We start from the raw sequence: 15,675 nt of genomic DNA, 5'->3' as shown, positions 1-15,675 counted from the left end.
CGAAAGGTATGAAGGGGCTAGGTTGTGATGGGCTTTGTATTTGTATGTGATGAGGAGAATCTCTGTATTCTTTGCTGTATGGGGAGCCAGAGGGGGTTTTGAAGGACTGGGGTGATGTGATCTCTGGTGCGGGAGTGGGAGAGCAGACGGGCAGCTGAGTTTTGGATGTATTGTAGTTTGTTGATGATTTTGGTGGATGTGCCGTACAGCATGCTGTTGCAGTAGTCCAGTCGAGAGGTGAGGAAGGCATGGATTAGTGTGTCAGCGACTATGGAGGAGAGGGAGGGGCGAAGACGGGCAATGTTTTTGAAATGAAAGAAGATGGTTTTTGTGATGTGATTGACGTGGTGTTCGAAGGAGAGGGTTTGATCGAAAATTATACAAAGATTAGTGATCACCACACTAACCTTAGTATTCCACTTTACCCAGCCCTTTTGCACTTTACCCCGCTGCAGCAGGGGGCACTTGAAGATACTCACACAGTGTCATCACACTTTGCACCAGTCGATGCGCTTATACAATTTAAATATGTCCATCAAACTTAAAACAAAGTTTAAGAGTTAAAACTTATTGACATTAGATGGAAAATTCTCTACAACGATTGTATGGAAGCAAACCATTAAACTTACACAGTCAAATGTGAATGGCTTAATACGTTTTGCTCTTGAAATTCTTAGGGAACTAAGAATTCAGCAACAGGAGATATAGCAGGGAGCACAATAAACCTAACAGGCTATAAGAGTAGAGAACCTAGCACACACGTAGCACTGAGCGATTACACACACTGTAATACATAAGGAAATGGATGCCAATGTCAGGTATAGCAAGTGTGCAACATTGTCAGTTTATAAAGATTGCCTAATTTTCCTGATTAAGCATGTTGTGTGATACAGTGCGCTGCCAGATCTAAGCACATGCTTCATTTCAACTTAATGAAAATACTTGATAGTAGTCCAACCCGTAACCAACATTTTGTACTGTAAGTCTTCATTTTTGGCTCAGTCTGGCTGATAAATATGAAATGAATTCTTGATGGTTTAAGTAGCAACTCCTGTGTCCATGATAGTAAGAAAAGTAAGACTGCCAAGCCTCAGACCTTACGCAGTCTCTTGGAAAATCTCGGAATTAAACAAGGCATCCTAAAACTGAAATCGCCCAACTCCTGCTCAGAAGTAATACCTACTCCCCTTACAACAGGAAACGAAAATTGATACATCAGGTACCTTGTGGAGGTTACTTATGTGTCTGAAGAGTACAGGAAGAAATCCTTCAAAAAATATTCTACAAAGATTAGTCTTTTTTGCTATTTTCTGAGCCTTTATTAAAGTAAATCTCCCTCTGGCTTTCCTACACTCCACGAAAAGAGTCGAAACAAGAAGAGGAACAGTCCGAAATGTGTGTGACTTTGTGCTAACACTGCCCCACAACATCTTAAAATGAATGTCAGGCCAGAAATAATTAACAATTATTACACATTACCAATCAACACAGGCACATCAATAACAGCTAGATAATAAAGCTGCTGTTGGTAGCAAGCTATTGTCTGTTTACACAACCAGTCAACACACAGCAACATTAGCAATCATTTGGACTCTTGTGTCTGTTCATCTAATCAATGCAATTGCAATATTCAGTCGGCTTTTTGCTCTGTTTTTGGTCTCCACCAACTGAAAACTAGCTGTCTCTTTAGCTGCTAAATGCTCCAGTGTGTTGCTTGTCGCTAACTTTGTTTGTTTGCTGTTTGATGCAGAGCAGGTAATTATTAAATGCTCAGAGAAAATGCTCCGTGAGTGTGATGATGTTGTATAAAGAAAGAAAAAAAAACACGTGATGAGCAGGAGAGGAGATGGATGGGCCAAACAAAGGGGTCTAAAAAAGCAGTATGTGACAAGTTGGAATGAGAACATATTGAGATTTATCAGAGCTTTTTCCCTGGATACAACTGATCAACACACTGATTGTGTGTAGTGTGGTGACACTGGATCCAAAAATGAAAAATTGTGGGAAATTGTGCACCAAAACTAGGTACCACATCTTGTAGAAATGTTGCGATGGCTTATGGTAACATTGGCTCCATTGGCTCATGGTATCTTCCAGTGAGCCACCCATGCTGAGAACTGGCTGTCATAAAACATCTAACCCTCTGTACAGTGATTGGATATCAAACAATAGCTTTTTTTGTTTTGTTTAATAGAATATCAGAAAAGTTGCTACTAAGTAACCAATAACCATTTAAGACCTCCTTAAAGGTTCAGATTTATAATGAACTCTATATTTGCCAAGGATCATATTGGTTTAGCAACAAAACAATTTTTCCAAAATGTGTTTCAGCAGTAGCATTAGTGGCTGTTGATGACAGAGTATTATACAGTAATTGTTCAAAAAAAGCATCTGCTTTTTAATAGTCAGGTCCAGTCTTTAAAATTGCTGACAATTTGATTAATTAATTAATTTGTCTAATGTGTAATGTTAAACCAGCCATGACAAATTCCTTGTATGTGAAACATACATTGGCAATAAATGGTTCTGATTCTGATTCAGATTCATAAACAATATGAATGCCAACGGTGCGTGATTGAGTGCACGTTCATGAAAATTGTAAAATAACATAATTAACAGCCCAATTATACCATATAAGACTATGCGTCCTTCCCCTTTTGTCTTTAAGTGTTCATTCATCAACCAAAGATAACAATGATAAGTTTCCTGGAGATTTTAGTCCTGCTTTCGGGTATCCATAAAAATCCACACATTTTAACAGTATCAGCAGTGGAGTTAAGAGACCTGCTTAAGCCACAGAATGGGATAAAATAACGAGTGCTGTTAATGCTGTGTCCCCATGGTCATACTGTCACTGGATTAAAGCAGAAATTGTTTGATATGAAACTGGACAGTAACTTGCATAAACCGGAATGTGAAGAACCATACCTCTGCCGATATTAGGACATTGTCTAAAGCCACGCTCTCTTCCAAGGGCCTGTCGCACTAAGGCATCTAAAAGAAGTAAGTCATGGTTAAAGTTGTCACTCACCTTATTATATACAGAGAGAAATTATCCTTCAATTAGTACGTAATTTAACTAGTTTTGCAGCTTCGGTTGTTCATTTTCATATTATGGTGTTATACAATAGCATCAAAAGCCAATTTTGAGTTATATTATAATTTCCAGTGGACAGCTACCAATAGCACCCAGGTTGCAGTTTGGGAGGAGGGGGGTGCCTTGCTCAAGGGCACCTTAGCAGTACCCAGGAAGCAAACTGGCACCTCTCCAGCTACCAGTCCACGTTCCATACTCGGTTCATGTGGAGAACCTCAGCCTACTTCTATTCCAAAGTGTCTTCTGTTATATGATGTAGAATTACATGTTGAGAAATATCATTGAAATCAGCTCAGTCCTGTAATCATTTTGTAAACATGTAGCTCTTTTTAATTCCATTAAATTGCCCTTTCCCAAATTGACATAATAAGTAAGAGCAAACTCTGGCACACCTGTAGGTTGATAGTTGCGTAGAAGTATACTTATGGTGGACCATTCTGAGATAGTAAAACAACACCAGATAGCTTTTTGTCATCACAATTGTACAGCATGCTATTCTGTTGGCGCCCAAAGGTGACAGTGATGAGACATTAGCAAAGAACTGTGTGAATGTGCACAATTAACAGCTTTTGTACTGAATATGTAATTATTTCTAAGCACCTTTGAATTGTAATAGCTCCTTAGCTCAGGCCTTCCCTCTCCATTAAATCTTCCTTTATTCTACTGATTTCCAGAACAACTGTTTTTCATTGTGATTGTTGATTTTCTCAGTTATTCACAAAAATAATTCCCAACCTACCCATCACTGTTCTCAGTTAATTTTTTTGAAAAGCAGAGCTCCTGTGACCCACATGGCTCAGACTAACTCATCGACAGGTATTCCCTGCTCACCCTGCTTTGGCTGAGCTGTGGCTTTTATAGATAAACATTGCCCTCTAGTGGATTACTATAAATTGTTTGAAAAAAACAACAACAATACGTTAATAGCACAGTTTTTGTTAACCTCATCTGTGGAGTCTTATAGCAACGTGTATTTGAAGCAATGTAAGAATGAAGGGGTCAAAAACAATATTTCAGCTTTACATCAAATGTACCTTGCTAAATTTAATCAAATAAAATTTATCAAAAAATAAGTTCATTATTGACTGACAATTAAATGACACAAAGAAATGCTCTGGATCTTTCAAATGGAGCCACAGCTACACAGTGATGCAGTACTAGAGAAACAAGACAAATAGGGCTATAATGGTATGATTTCACTCTGAAAGAAATTATTTGTTTTCCAAATGTAAATAGGAACCATACTTGATCAATTATGCCGACATGTTTGACAGTAGCGTTAGAGTTTGTTTCTGTAATTTACAGGTATTAATTTGGCAGACGCGTCGGTCCACAGTAATGTAGAAATTAGGGACAATACAGCTGGCCATTTGACTGCCCTATAAACATAATTTCTTTGCGGTGCCCCACCCCCAGAAACAAGGAAAAAAACACAAATAGACTATTTGTGTTTTTTTCCTTGTTTCATATAATCTATATTGCACTATTTGAAGTCGTGCAATATATATTATATGGTACACAGCCTTGACTCAGGCCTGGGTACTGTTCTCTTCAGACCTGCTAGTTGTGTATGGCTTATCTTGTTTAACTGGGCCCTGTTTCAGAAAGCAGGTTTAACAAACTTTGAGCCTAACACTGAGTTTTCGGTTCCAGAACAGCTGATCAGAGTTTATTCAATCAACTCTGAGTTTATTCACTCTGAGTTAGGCTTGTGTGCAGTGAATGAAAAAATCATCAATGGGGCTCCGATTCCATGATTCACCATGGCAACAGGTAGACAACAGGCAGGCCTCCATTTTAATCCAGTGAAAGTAGATATATTAATGCATGTACGGAGGGTAAAAGAGTCAAGAAGTTAACAAAATTAAGATTTATTCTGTATTGTCTATTCATTAATATATCTGTTCTGCTTTAACAAAACACAGGAACAGTAGACACAAAAGACATGATTGTAAACTCACAATCTGATCCAGTAATAATGTTTTGGGTAATTTAAAGGTTTAATTACAGAGTATTTTAAATGCTACACATTCTCTTTACTCAACAGCATTCAGTTGCTTTATTTCAGCTACTTCAACAAATGTAATAAAGTTAAATACCGTCACTTAAATGTTAAAACTGCTTCACCACGATCCTGCACACTTAGAAATATTACCATATAATCTCCTACTCGCAAAAAGAAAGACATGCAGAGGTGTTCTTTTGAGCTGAGGGTGACTTGACTCTGTGTAATATTTGAATGTGAGGGCAAAAAAATGCTGCATTAACTTTTGATTTTCCGGACAAATAAACTATATTCTAACACAGCAAACCTCCACTGATTAATGTGCTGTGATATACGCTGCAATACTGACTGAATAAATGAGGTAATGAAACAGTATGTCTGTCTCTGTAAGAGGAAAGAGACAGAGAGAAACTCAGGGTTTCTTCAAGAAAACCTACTAGCCAGCAGGTTAGGTTCACAGAGTCCATGATAACAGAACCAGAGTTTAAGTAACGTCTCTTTCTGGAAATTAAATGCCAGAGTTACCCTCATCTCAGGGTTAACTAACTCAGAGTTTTCACTAAACCTGCATTCTGAAACAGGGCCCTGAGCTGCTGGTAGATGGATGATGGTCAGTATCTTTCTCTTGGTCCTGGGTTCTTCCTTGCGCGAATTTCAAATTTAACCTGCATTCATTTAGAAATACAAGAGAAATGAAGTAGAATATACCTGCAGAGTTGTTGTTGTTGTGTTCAAATTTCAGTTATTAATTTAAAGGTTTTAAAAGAAAATATAATCAATCTTAGTTTAAATACATTATATTATTATTATTAGTATACTCATTATCATGCTTATTATTATTCATCATTTATTATATTGCATGAAATAAAACATAATACATAAATACATACAAACCTATGTAATAATTTGTTATCAAAAGACAACATTTCAATGTTCTTCTAAATACCACTAGTATCAGAAAAATCTGAAAAACAGAAGCCAAATGTGCAAATGCATTCAGCAACAACTAAGTACACAAATAAATAGCTCTAATACAGCAAAAGTTTCTGATTCTCACAATTTTTTAAAGCCAATAAAGAAGCACACTGTACACTTACCTAAACTACAAACTGATTGTAAAATGATACAGATATAATCCGACTATGAAATCAAAGTTTGAATTATCATACAAGAATTACCTTATTCTACTGAACCACATGTTCATCACTGACATTGCTGCTCTCTCAGTCACCATAAGGTATAAGAGGCTGCGCTGGAACTACAATCGACCAACGGATGCAGCGGCACACTAGTGACTGGTTTGCCTGATGGCCAGTACATGCCTGAAATAATTTCTAAACATACCTGCAAGCGATAAACAAAGTCATCCTGCAGTTGCTTCTTTTTTTCTCTTCTCTGCCCCTGACTCCTATTCCGTTTTTTGGGGCCATTCTTTCCGGAATTGTCGCGGGAATGTTTTGGCGAGGCCATTTGCTATGCTTGTGGCCATTCTATATTGGAGCATAAGTAACTTGCATTTAATGTGAGCAGCAAAAGGGTGTAAAAGTAAAATACATTTTAGTTGTATGGTGCTTTTCACAGACATAAGTCACAAACTGCTTAACAGGAGCATTATTACATACAAGAAAGAAAACATATTTCACACAAGGTATCCATATAAGGGCCACCAATTTAAGAAAGCAGTGTTTAAAACACGAAACGTATCAAGTCAGGCACAATTGACAGTAATGTATGTTGTGGTGGAAATTAAGGTATTTCCTTGAGAGAAATCAAAAGTATCTTAAGCTTTCTGTCTTTTAAGTATTTATTACAAGATAAAGATATAGAAAAATTATAAAAAGCATACAAAAAAATAAAACAAAATCAAACAGATCTAATGAGCCCAAACAGCTCAAATGTGCACTAACAGATTAAACAGAACAAAACAAAGTCATAGGTTGGTAATCAGCTGAATAGCATTGAGAGCGTCTCTTCACCCTGGAGGAGCAAAGGGAGACTCTCACTTCTCCACAAAGAAGCACATCTGAGGGACGTATTTTCATCACAGCAGGAAGCTGCATGTCAATCAAACTCCAGTCAGTCAGTCAGTCAGTCTCCTGTTGTCTGAGGGATGTTTATATAAAATTAGGTACCCATCTGTTTCCTATGAGGCTTCCCCACTTGGGAAGAAACCCTTACTTTGGTTCTCATGAGAAAGCAGGAAACCCCTGCTCAGCTGCCCATAGGTCAAAGTTCAAGCTAGATAGAAAACACATGTTCATAGATAGAAGTAAAATAAAAGTCACATTGGAACCATTAACAATTTTCCCCCGACATCCCCTCCTTTTTGTCATTCTTGACAATCAAACATCAAACAAACAATTGGTAATACACAAATTCTTAGAGCAGACATCAGTAATGTAAATTCACAAAGATTCAGAACATCACATCATTAACTCTAAGTACACAAGAACATTTACTGTTTTACTAACACATAGGCTAAGTTATTGGGTTTGGTTACACATAATTCTCAAATTCACTATCTAGGCTATCTGGATACGGAGGAATCCATTCATGAATCGGATACTGCATAGGTGTGGAAGTGGTTGAACAGATACATACGTTGTAACAATCTTCCTGACACAGATTTTAGAAATAGTTACAATTAGGGTGATAACAATTGTAATCAAAATTATGCCTCCGAATATCCATACCAAAAAAAGCCCCCCACGAGCCTAACCACGCCTGTGTTCCCCCGAAGGGATTCCAGCCATGCAATTCTTTATTGCCTTGTTCTGTATCTGCTATCACATCGTGAACTTCTGAAGTTGCATCTGAGATGTAAGTGCAACACTCAGTATTAATCACTTTACATACACCTCTTTGTGAGGCCGAAACCAGGTCCAAAGCCATCCTATTTTGTAGCACCATGTGTCTGATGTCATTCACTTCAGTTTGCATGGCAGAGAGCGCTATCGAAGTTTTATTCATGCGTTTCTCTAATACTGTTGAGAGTGTCACTATTTCCTCTTGACTTCTATAGATGCCATACGCTGGTATTATTACACTCAAAATCCTTGAACCTAGTGAAATGGCACGGATGTACCGTACATGGAACGGAGTGAGTTCCTTAGAGTTAACTTATCTGATTAAGGGTATAAGATAAGCTAAATAACATTTCCCGGTAACTGACCTTTTGTGAAGGTTCCCTATGTTTGGAACACAGCTGTATGCGATGTTGCCACAGACTAAATAAACCTGTTCCGGTAATGCGAGGTCCCTAGATTCACTGGAAACATCAATAATGTCATTACTACAATCGCTCATGCGCATTAGAAAACCCCCTAACGCGTGGAAATGAATACAGCGGCTGACGTTGGTCAAAGGATGAACAGGAATGGGAGGTTTTGGCACAATCTCTATTCTGAGGTCTGGTCGGAATTAAAGGTTTAGTACAATTATGCCTAGTCCAAAACGAATGCGTGACCTTGTATGCAAATTGTATGACTTTCCTTCTTTCTTCATAGTCAAACTGTGAGATCGACGCAGTGTGTTGTGGAGTATAACAATCTTCATCGTTACTCACAAATTGGCGAGATAGGTCAGGCCACCCCAGTCTGCTTCTGTGAATGGAACAGGAACTAGCATAGGAGCTCTAGATGAAGTGGGCATATGCTGACATATCCAACAATTAGAGACATTTCTTTGGTAAGCAAATTCAGTCATGATAGTCAGTGCGATGTTGTCCTGGTCGTGGGGCGGTGTACGGGTCGGAGGTTTTCTTAATTCTAGGCTTACTTTGCATGCATATTGCCAATCTAGGCGAGTGAAACTGGCTGGTCCTGTGTCACAATCTGTAGGTTGACTGCACCAGAATGGATATTCCCAACTCATATCATAGTTAGAACTTAGAGTCACCGAACAAGTGTCATTTGTCTGACACTGAGTTTTGACGTGTTCTGAGCTTAGGACTGACCAGTGACCTAAAGATGGTTTACTGAGCCGTAGAGTGTATACTTTACAACCTCCCCTCCCACATTGTGCTCTTGGACATTTAAAGGAGATCGTCCCAGGGCTCCATGTTGCTTTGGTGGGGGGCTGGTCTGGTCTGCAAGAGATCAAAGGCGCTTACTTCATGAGTGATTTCAGGTTGTGCTGTTTGAAGCTGTACCTTCCTGACATGCTGGTATACTCCTCGACACATCCTCCCCCAGTCACTGGGGGAGGATATAGGCCGGGCTTTCCTGACACGACCGTGGCTTACTGCACCAAAATGGAAGATCTGCTGAATTAAACACTTCATGCATCTGTACGGTACAGACACTATCTACCATTGGTCTTGTATCACACACGATTTGGATGAGGTGATTTCCTATAATAACCCTTTTAATAATCATTTTCTATCGTGTAGAGCGAACAATTATTCTTATCAAATTGTTCAGCTGGGCAGTAAAAACCTATTTCTCCTACCTGCCATTCCCTACGGGGATGGAGGAGAGGACTGGTACCCGCTATGTTTAAGTTATGTGTTTGCAATTCATAGATCAGGAACGTGGTTAGTGATAGTAATACGCACATGCCTTTACTCAGGCTCCAACCACGCATTCTGAACAGGTTCCATTTACATGTTGTTTCCATCATTGGACAGCAACCAGTCTATTACATCACAACCAGATGGCAACGTTGGAGCTTGGCTTACTGGTGGAGGGAGGTGGTCGCTTCACACCTCTTCAACCTCTTAGACAGCAACCGTGGCCGTTCTTTCTTCTCCTTCGACATCAACCGTGGCAGTTGTTGAAGCTTCCCTTCCGGATTCGGGATACGTTTGCAGTGGCTAGTGTCGATCCAAGTCACCTTTCCTTCCACTTTCACCGCCGTCTCAGTGGTCAGGAGTACTTGGAAAGGGCCCGTGTAGCGTCTCTGCTTCCAGTGCTTTCTCCTGTAATCCTTGATGAGCACCCAGTCTCCTGGTTTCAGGCGATTGCATTGCAGTGGCTGGTGCTGGAAGCACAGCTTTCACCTGTGAGTGAAGTGCTGAGAGTGAAACTGAAAGGTCAGCACAATATCTTAGCATACTATCTTCATAATGATCTGTTGTCAAAGCCAGTTTTACTGGCCCCAACCCCGTGCAGGGGGGTCTTCCAAACAGTATCTCAAAGGGGCTAAGACCGTGTTTGTTTCTGATCCGCATTCGCATGTGGAAAAGCACCAGTGGAAGTGCCTTTATCCAAGATAACCCTGTCTTCACAACACTTGGCTAGTTTAGATTTAATGGTGCCGTTCTCTTGTTCAACTGCACCTGCTGATTGCGGATGATAACAATGATGTCTGATGCTAAAACCTAAATATTGTGAGATTTCATCGAGGGCCTGGTTAGCAAACCCAGGACCATTATCACTGCTAATGAGGTGAGGTATTAGATTAGATCAGTCCGATCAGTTACATATAGCAGGAACAACTAAGAGGATGGCACACGTGTGTTCAGCCTGTCATATTAAATTTACTCAGAAACATTAAGGATTATAGATGAAACAAAAAAACCAACATGAAATTAGATTATTTATTTATTCTTCAAATATTCAATTTTGTCATTGAAGCTGTTTTGACAAAAACAAGTAAATAGATAATTTGACAATCACGTCTCACTTTGTGAGGAAAGAGCCTGGAAGGCGCTCAAATTAGGGAGTAATAAGAATAAAATAAATACCCACAATTGTACACATATATTTTGACATTGTCATGGTAACATGATATGTTGCAGCAAAGTTCTGTCTCATTCTGTTTACACCATTTCAGTCTCTCACACTCAATCATTTAACAGGTGACGTCAGTAAGTCCCTGAGGATTCAGAGTTTAAGGGTTTAGGGGGGACATTGGGACTGGGCCCACGAGACTTGGGATGTACCCCTTGCATCTCTCCATCCATCCCTGATTAAGACGCAAGGAAAAGACACAAGCGAGGGAAACCGATGCAATTAAGAGACTACACAAAACATATCTATAGTCAGATCTACTCATACACTAGATAGGGCAGTGATGTGTGATGTGAATGAGTGCAGTAGCCGCTCTCTCGTGCAGTAGCCTTGCTTTGCGGCTGGCCCAGGAGATCAAGGCAACTGGGTTCCGTCCAGCGAGTTGGAGGGTATATTTATAGTTGCGCATATTTTTATATATTATAATGCCTTCTGCATTTGATGTCTTGTGGACCTGCATTCTCTCTTGTTGCATCCCTCCTCCCTTTTAATTAACTGTGGTCCCATATTTATTAAAATATTAGAAATTATTATTGTGTTTACCTTCTTCGTATTTGTCTAATTAGGGTTTAGAACTGTTTTTAAAAAGTGGACAAAGTCACTTTGACGTCACCCATTGGTTTGTGGACTGCCGATATGAAACCTTGAGTTTTGCATTTTGGCCGTCGCCATCTTGTGTTTGCAACAAAAAGTGACAGAGTGTGTAGCTTAATACAACTGACACAGAGTAAGTGATGTTTATTAATATTCATGAACTGAAAACACACTATGAAAACGGTTAAAGCTGTGAGATGAAAACGGACAAAACAGACAAAACACAGACCTGTCAATCAAGGTAGCCCCACCCTAAAGCATACCCTGCTTTATCATCTATTATACTCAAAATAGACCATAATTTACCAAATGATCATGCTGTATTGAATAAGACTTGAAACTAGCATGGAGTCGACCAACTTCTGGCACATGTGAACAGGTATTCCAGCCCAGGACGATTGGACTACATTCCACAATTCCTCTGCATTTCTTGATTTTGTCTCAGAAACAGCATTTTTGATGTCACCCCACAAGTTTTCTATTGGATTGAGGTCCGGGGATTGGGCTGGCCACTCCATAACGTTAATCTTGTTGGTCTGGAACCAAGATGCTGCTCGCTTACTGGTGAGTTTGGGGTCGTTGTCTTGTTGAAACACCCAATTCAATGGCATTTCCTCTTCGGCATGAGGAAATGCCGAAGAAATATGAATGAAAATAAATCAATACAGATGTGCCTTTACATTTACATCATTTTCTAAATAAAGCTGATAACACCAACTTCTCTCGACTCAAAGATGCATATCTGTATTGATTTATTTTCATTCATATTTACTCTTCCAAGTATTTTGATGTATTCAAACTGATCCCTGGTATGCGATAAATAGGCCCGACACCATAGTATGAGATCCCCATATCATGATGCTTGCTTCACCATCTTCAGTGTACTGTGGCTTGAATTCAGTGTTTGGGGATCGTCTGACAAACTGTCTGCGGCCACCAGACCCAAAAAGAACAATCTTGCTTTCATTAGTCCACAAAATGTTGCCATTTCTCTTTAGGCCAGTCAATGTGTTCTTTGGCAAATTGTAACCTCTTCAGCACGTTTTTGCAACAATGGGACTTTGCGGGGGCTTCTTGCCGGTGGCTTGGCTTCACATTGTTACAGTACTCACAGTTAACTTTAGAACTTCTTTGATCTCCCTGGAGCTGAACATTGGCGGAGTCTTTGCCATTTTGGCTATTCTTCGATCCATTCGAATGGTAGTTTTCCGTTTTCTTCCACGTCTTTCTGGTTTTGGTTGCCATTTTAAAGCATTTGAGATCATTTTATCTGAGCAGCCTATCATTTTCTGCACTTCTTTATGTTTTCCCCTCTCCAATCAACTTTTTAATCAAAGCACGCTGTTCTTCTGAACAATGTCTGGAAAGACCCATTTTACTCAGATTGTCAGAGAAAAATGCACTATAACCAGCATTTTGCGAGCAGTACGACATTTGCTGCCTTCGTCCTTAAATAAGGGTTACCTGTTCGACACTTTTTTTTTTTTTTTCACAGAATGAATTACCTCACTAATTGAACTCCACACTGCTATTATTTAGAACGCACCCCCTTTCAATTTCACAGAATTAGCAGCATACATGTCATGACTGTTGGTTTTCGATTACTCTACTACACCTACTAGTACATTATTTGCCATGTAGAAATATAATTTCTACCAAAAACAGTGATTGATCTGGATAGTGATGTTGGACTGCTATTATTTTGAACACAACTGTACACATAATAAAAAGGCACATTTGTGAGTCAGAGTTCTGTTTATTAAGATCATGTCTCTAGTTATGTTTGTGGAGAAAAAATACTTCAGTCTTATTTGCCAAAGTTTTGAGGTTTCCAACATTGACATTTCCGACACCAACCAGTGAGCAGCTTTCATTAGAACTATTCATGCAGCAGAAATTACTTCCATAGTAAGATCTGTGGTATCTTCGTAAGTATGCATTATTTCTGGAAACAAAACAAAACATTGCTGTTGAATGTTTCAAAAAATACAAAAAAAAAAAACAAAGATAATAAAATAATAAATATATATATATATATATATATATATATATATATGCAAATAAAACCGTTGCATTTTATTGGAGATACTATGAGGGATGAATGAGATTTTTAGTCAAAGTCTGAGTCAGTCTAAATATTGTAGGTCTGATGCTCTTTTTAGAAACCGATAATTGTCAAATCCGAAACATTGGGAGTTAACTAGTTAGTGCTGCGACCCCCCTTTTTCATTAGAATGTAGTTCCAGTGTCCCTGCAAAGTCTGCTGACTTAAAAATCCTTGTTGAAATTTGCAGTGTTACTAGTGTTAGTGCTGACTGGTCCATCTGCAAATGGGATACTTTCTGCTTGGACAAATCAATCCAAGCTCTTGATTAAGCAGAGAACAAAAAGACAGGTTTTCACAGGTTTCACAAATGTGGTGACGCTTTGCATCATCACTCTGGTTTCTGAGGAGAGATTTGGGACTGCTGACTAAAATCCTGGATTGAAAAGTGACAGAAATTCTGATCCATGGTGGAGGTAGCAACAGGGAAGGAGGAGTTGTTCGAAGTTATTTGATGACATCAATCAGTTGGAGGGGGCTCCTGGGGTTCCCGATTGACTGAGTCAAGAAAAGAAATAAGAGAACAGACTTATTGTTATCTACAGAGCATGGTAATCTAACCGTATTTCATAAACAGCAATTCTAATATAAAGATAAGGTGCAACTAAATACGTTTCTTGGTTTGCGCTTCATAAACATGTACTCTTGTGAAATTATAAAAACAACCCCCAAAAAGGCATTTATCATGCAAGAACATTTTCGTATTTATCTTAACTTTCTCTTCCTTTTTTCGTACGGTGGGCCACGTCAAATTCATTAAATGCTCCTAACTTCAGATAACTGTGTAAATGAGCACTCGTTGGTGATAATTTGAAAGTAGCATAATTAATGCCCAATAATACCATAATAGGCTAAGCGTCCTGCCCCAGATGTCTGGAAGTTTTCATTCATGAGGACAGAGGAATACATTTTTAGACATTTGAATCATCCTATCACAAAGGAAAATCTATACTTTTTAACACCGTCAGCAGTGGATTAAGGGAGATTCTAGGGCCAAGAAATGGGAAAAAACCTGAGGGTCGTACTGAAACACAAGAAATGGTTCGATATGAAAATGTTTTTTTTGTAAAAAGTCTTGCACAGCAAGGTGATTGAAGACTGTATCAGAAGGGGGTCAAAGGGAAGTCTCCATCAGGGAGATGGACGAAAGAATACTTGCCATAATAGGTGATGTTACAATGTCAGGCATTGACAAGACATAAGAGAAATTTCAGTTTTCGAGAAAATTGGAGAATACGGCAAGTTCTCCTAAATCACTCGTACAAACCACTTAAGAAAAAATGTGTTCGTACTAGTGGTTCTTGCATGAGGACAATTTTATTTGGGCCAGTACCATAACATAAATGGCTAATCTTGGCTGTTAAGTGTAAGCAGTATTCCATTCCATTTCAAATTCAACATAACACTCCGTTTATGTACCTTCCTCTCGTGCCTTCATACGGGCGACAAAGTTGTAGCTCTTGTTCCTGCGATAGTTCTCATAAGGGTCGTCCAGTGACACCCCCACACCTTTAAATTGGTCCCACTTATCCCTGACGTCTCCTCCTTTGATTGGATCCTGGATGCCCTGTTCTTTGGCCCCCAAACCACCTGAACCACTCCAGCCTAGAGTAGACCAACACAAGAACAGCTAGAAATCAGTATATACTGCATGTGGTTCATTTTACCATGACATTAAGTTGCCAAATGTAGCTTGTAGATTTCAGGATGGAATCACTTTACAAACATCTCAAATATTATAAGCATACCCATCTTCATTAGCAGCTGATGGCCCTTGTTCTCTTCCCCTAGCCTGATATCTGTAGATGGTTTGGAGGGAGGGGCAACCAACACTGATGTGGAGCTGTAGAGAGCAGGAGACGTGGTCATCTATACTACAGTAAGCATAAGAATGGTCTTTCAGGAAAACATCTTGTCAAAGAACAGCACGGGGGACTTACACAGGAGAAGAGCTCTGAGTTTTAGGGCCATGGCGTTTCTTTGCAGGCGAACGTGAATGTGATCTGGATCTGGAGCGAGAGTGACTCCGAGATGATCTGGATCCACTCCTGGACCTAATAAGAGGTAGGTTAAGCATGCCCGTAAGAAAAATATCTATTTTTCAGCTCCGCTTCTTCCATAGTGTAAGCAGCATTACATTCTG

General features: G+C 39.3%; 1 protein-coding gene across 1 annotated transcript; it reads right to left on the bottom strand.

Annotated features, from left to right (window-relative positions):
- Positions 1-13,482: 13,482 nt before the first annotated feature.
- On the bottom strand, positions 13,483-15,656 carry LOC116398944 (calcium homeostasis endoplasmic reticulum protein-like). Its single transcript, XM_031875715.1, has 4 exons — positions 15,473-15,656; positions 15,281-15,375; positions 14,952-15,137; positions 13,483-14,030 (listed from the first exon to the last, which is right to left on the bottom strand). The coding sequence occupies exons 1-4, from the start codon at positions 15,607-15,609 to the stop codon at positions 13,993-13,995; spliced, it is 456 nt and encodes a 151-aa protein (XP_031731575.1). The 5' UTR covers positions 15,610-15,656; the 3' UTR covers positions 13,483-13,992.
- Between the last annotated feature and the right edge of the window lie 19 nt (positions 15,657-15,675).

Source organism: Anarrhichthys ocellatus, unplaced genomic scaffold (assembly GCF_004355925.1).
Source record: "Anarrhichthys ocellatus isolate YVR2014 unplaced genomic scaffold, GSC_Weel_1.0 scaffold94, whole genome shotgun sequence".
Lineage (NCBI taxonomy): Eukaryota > Metazoa > Chordata > Actinopteri > Perciformes > Anarhichadidae > Anarrhichthys > Anarrhichthys ocellatus.
Note: the sequence above shows the minus strand (reverse complement) of the source record. Positions and strands in the feature narration are given on the sequence as shown.

What these genes read in the sequence shown, in the direction of transcription:
- LOC116398944 (XM_031875715.1), bottom strand. Translation starts at nt 15,609, where the DNA reads ATGCTTAACCTACCTCTTATTAGGTCCAGGAGTGGATCCAGATCATCT. An exon ending in ACTCAGAGCTCTTCTCCTGT is followed by an intron (nt 15,376 to 15,472) that starts GTAAGTCCCCCG and finishes TGCTCTCTACAG; the next exon opens with CTCCACATCAGTGTTGGTTG. An exon ending in TCAGCTGCTAATGAAGATGG is followed by an intron (nt 15,138 to 15,280) that starts GTATGCTTATAA and finishes GGTCTACTCTAG; the next exon opens with GCTGGAGTGGTTCAGGTGGT.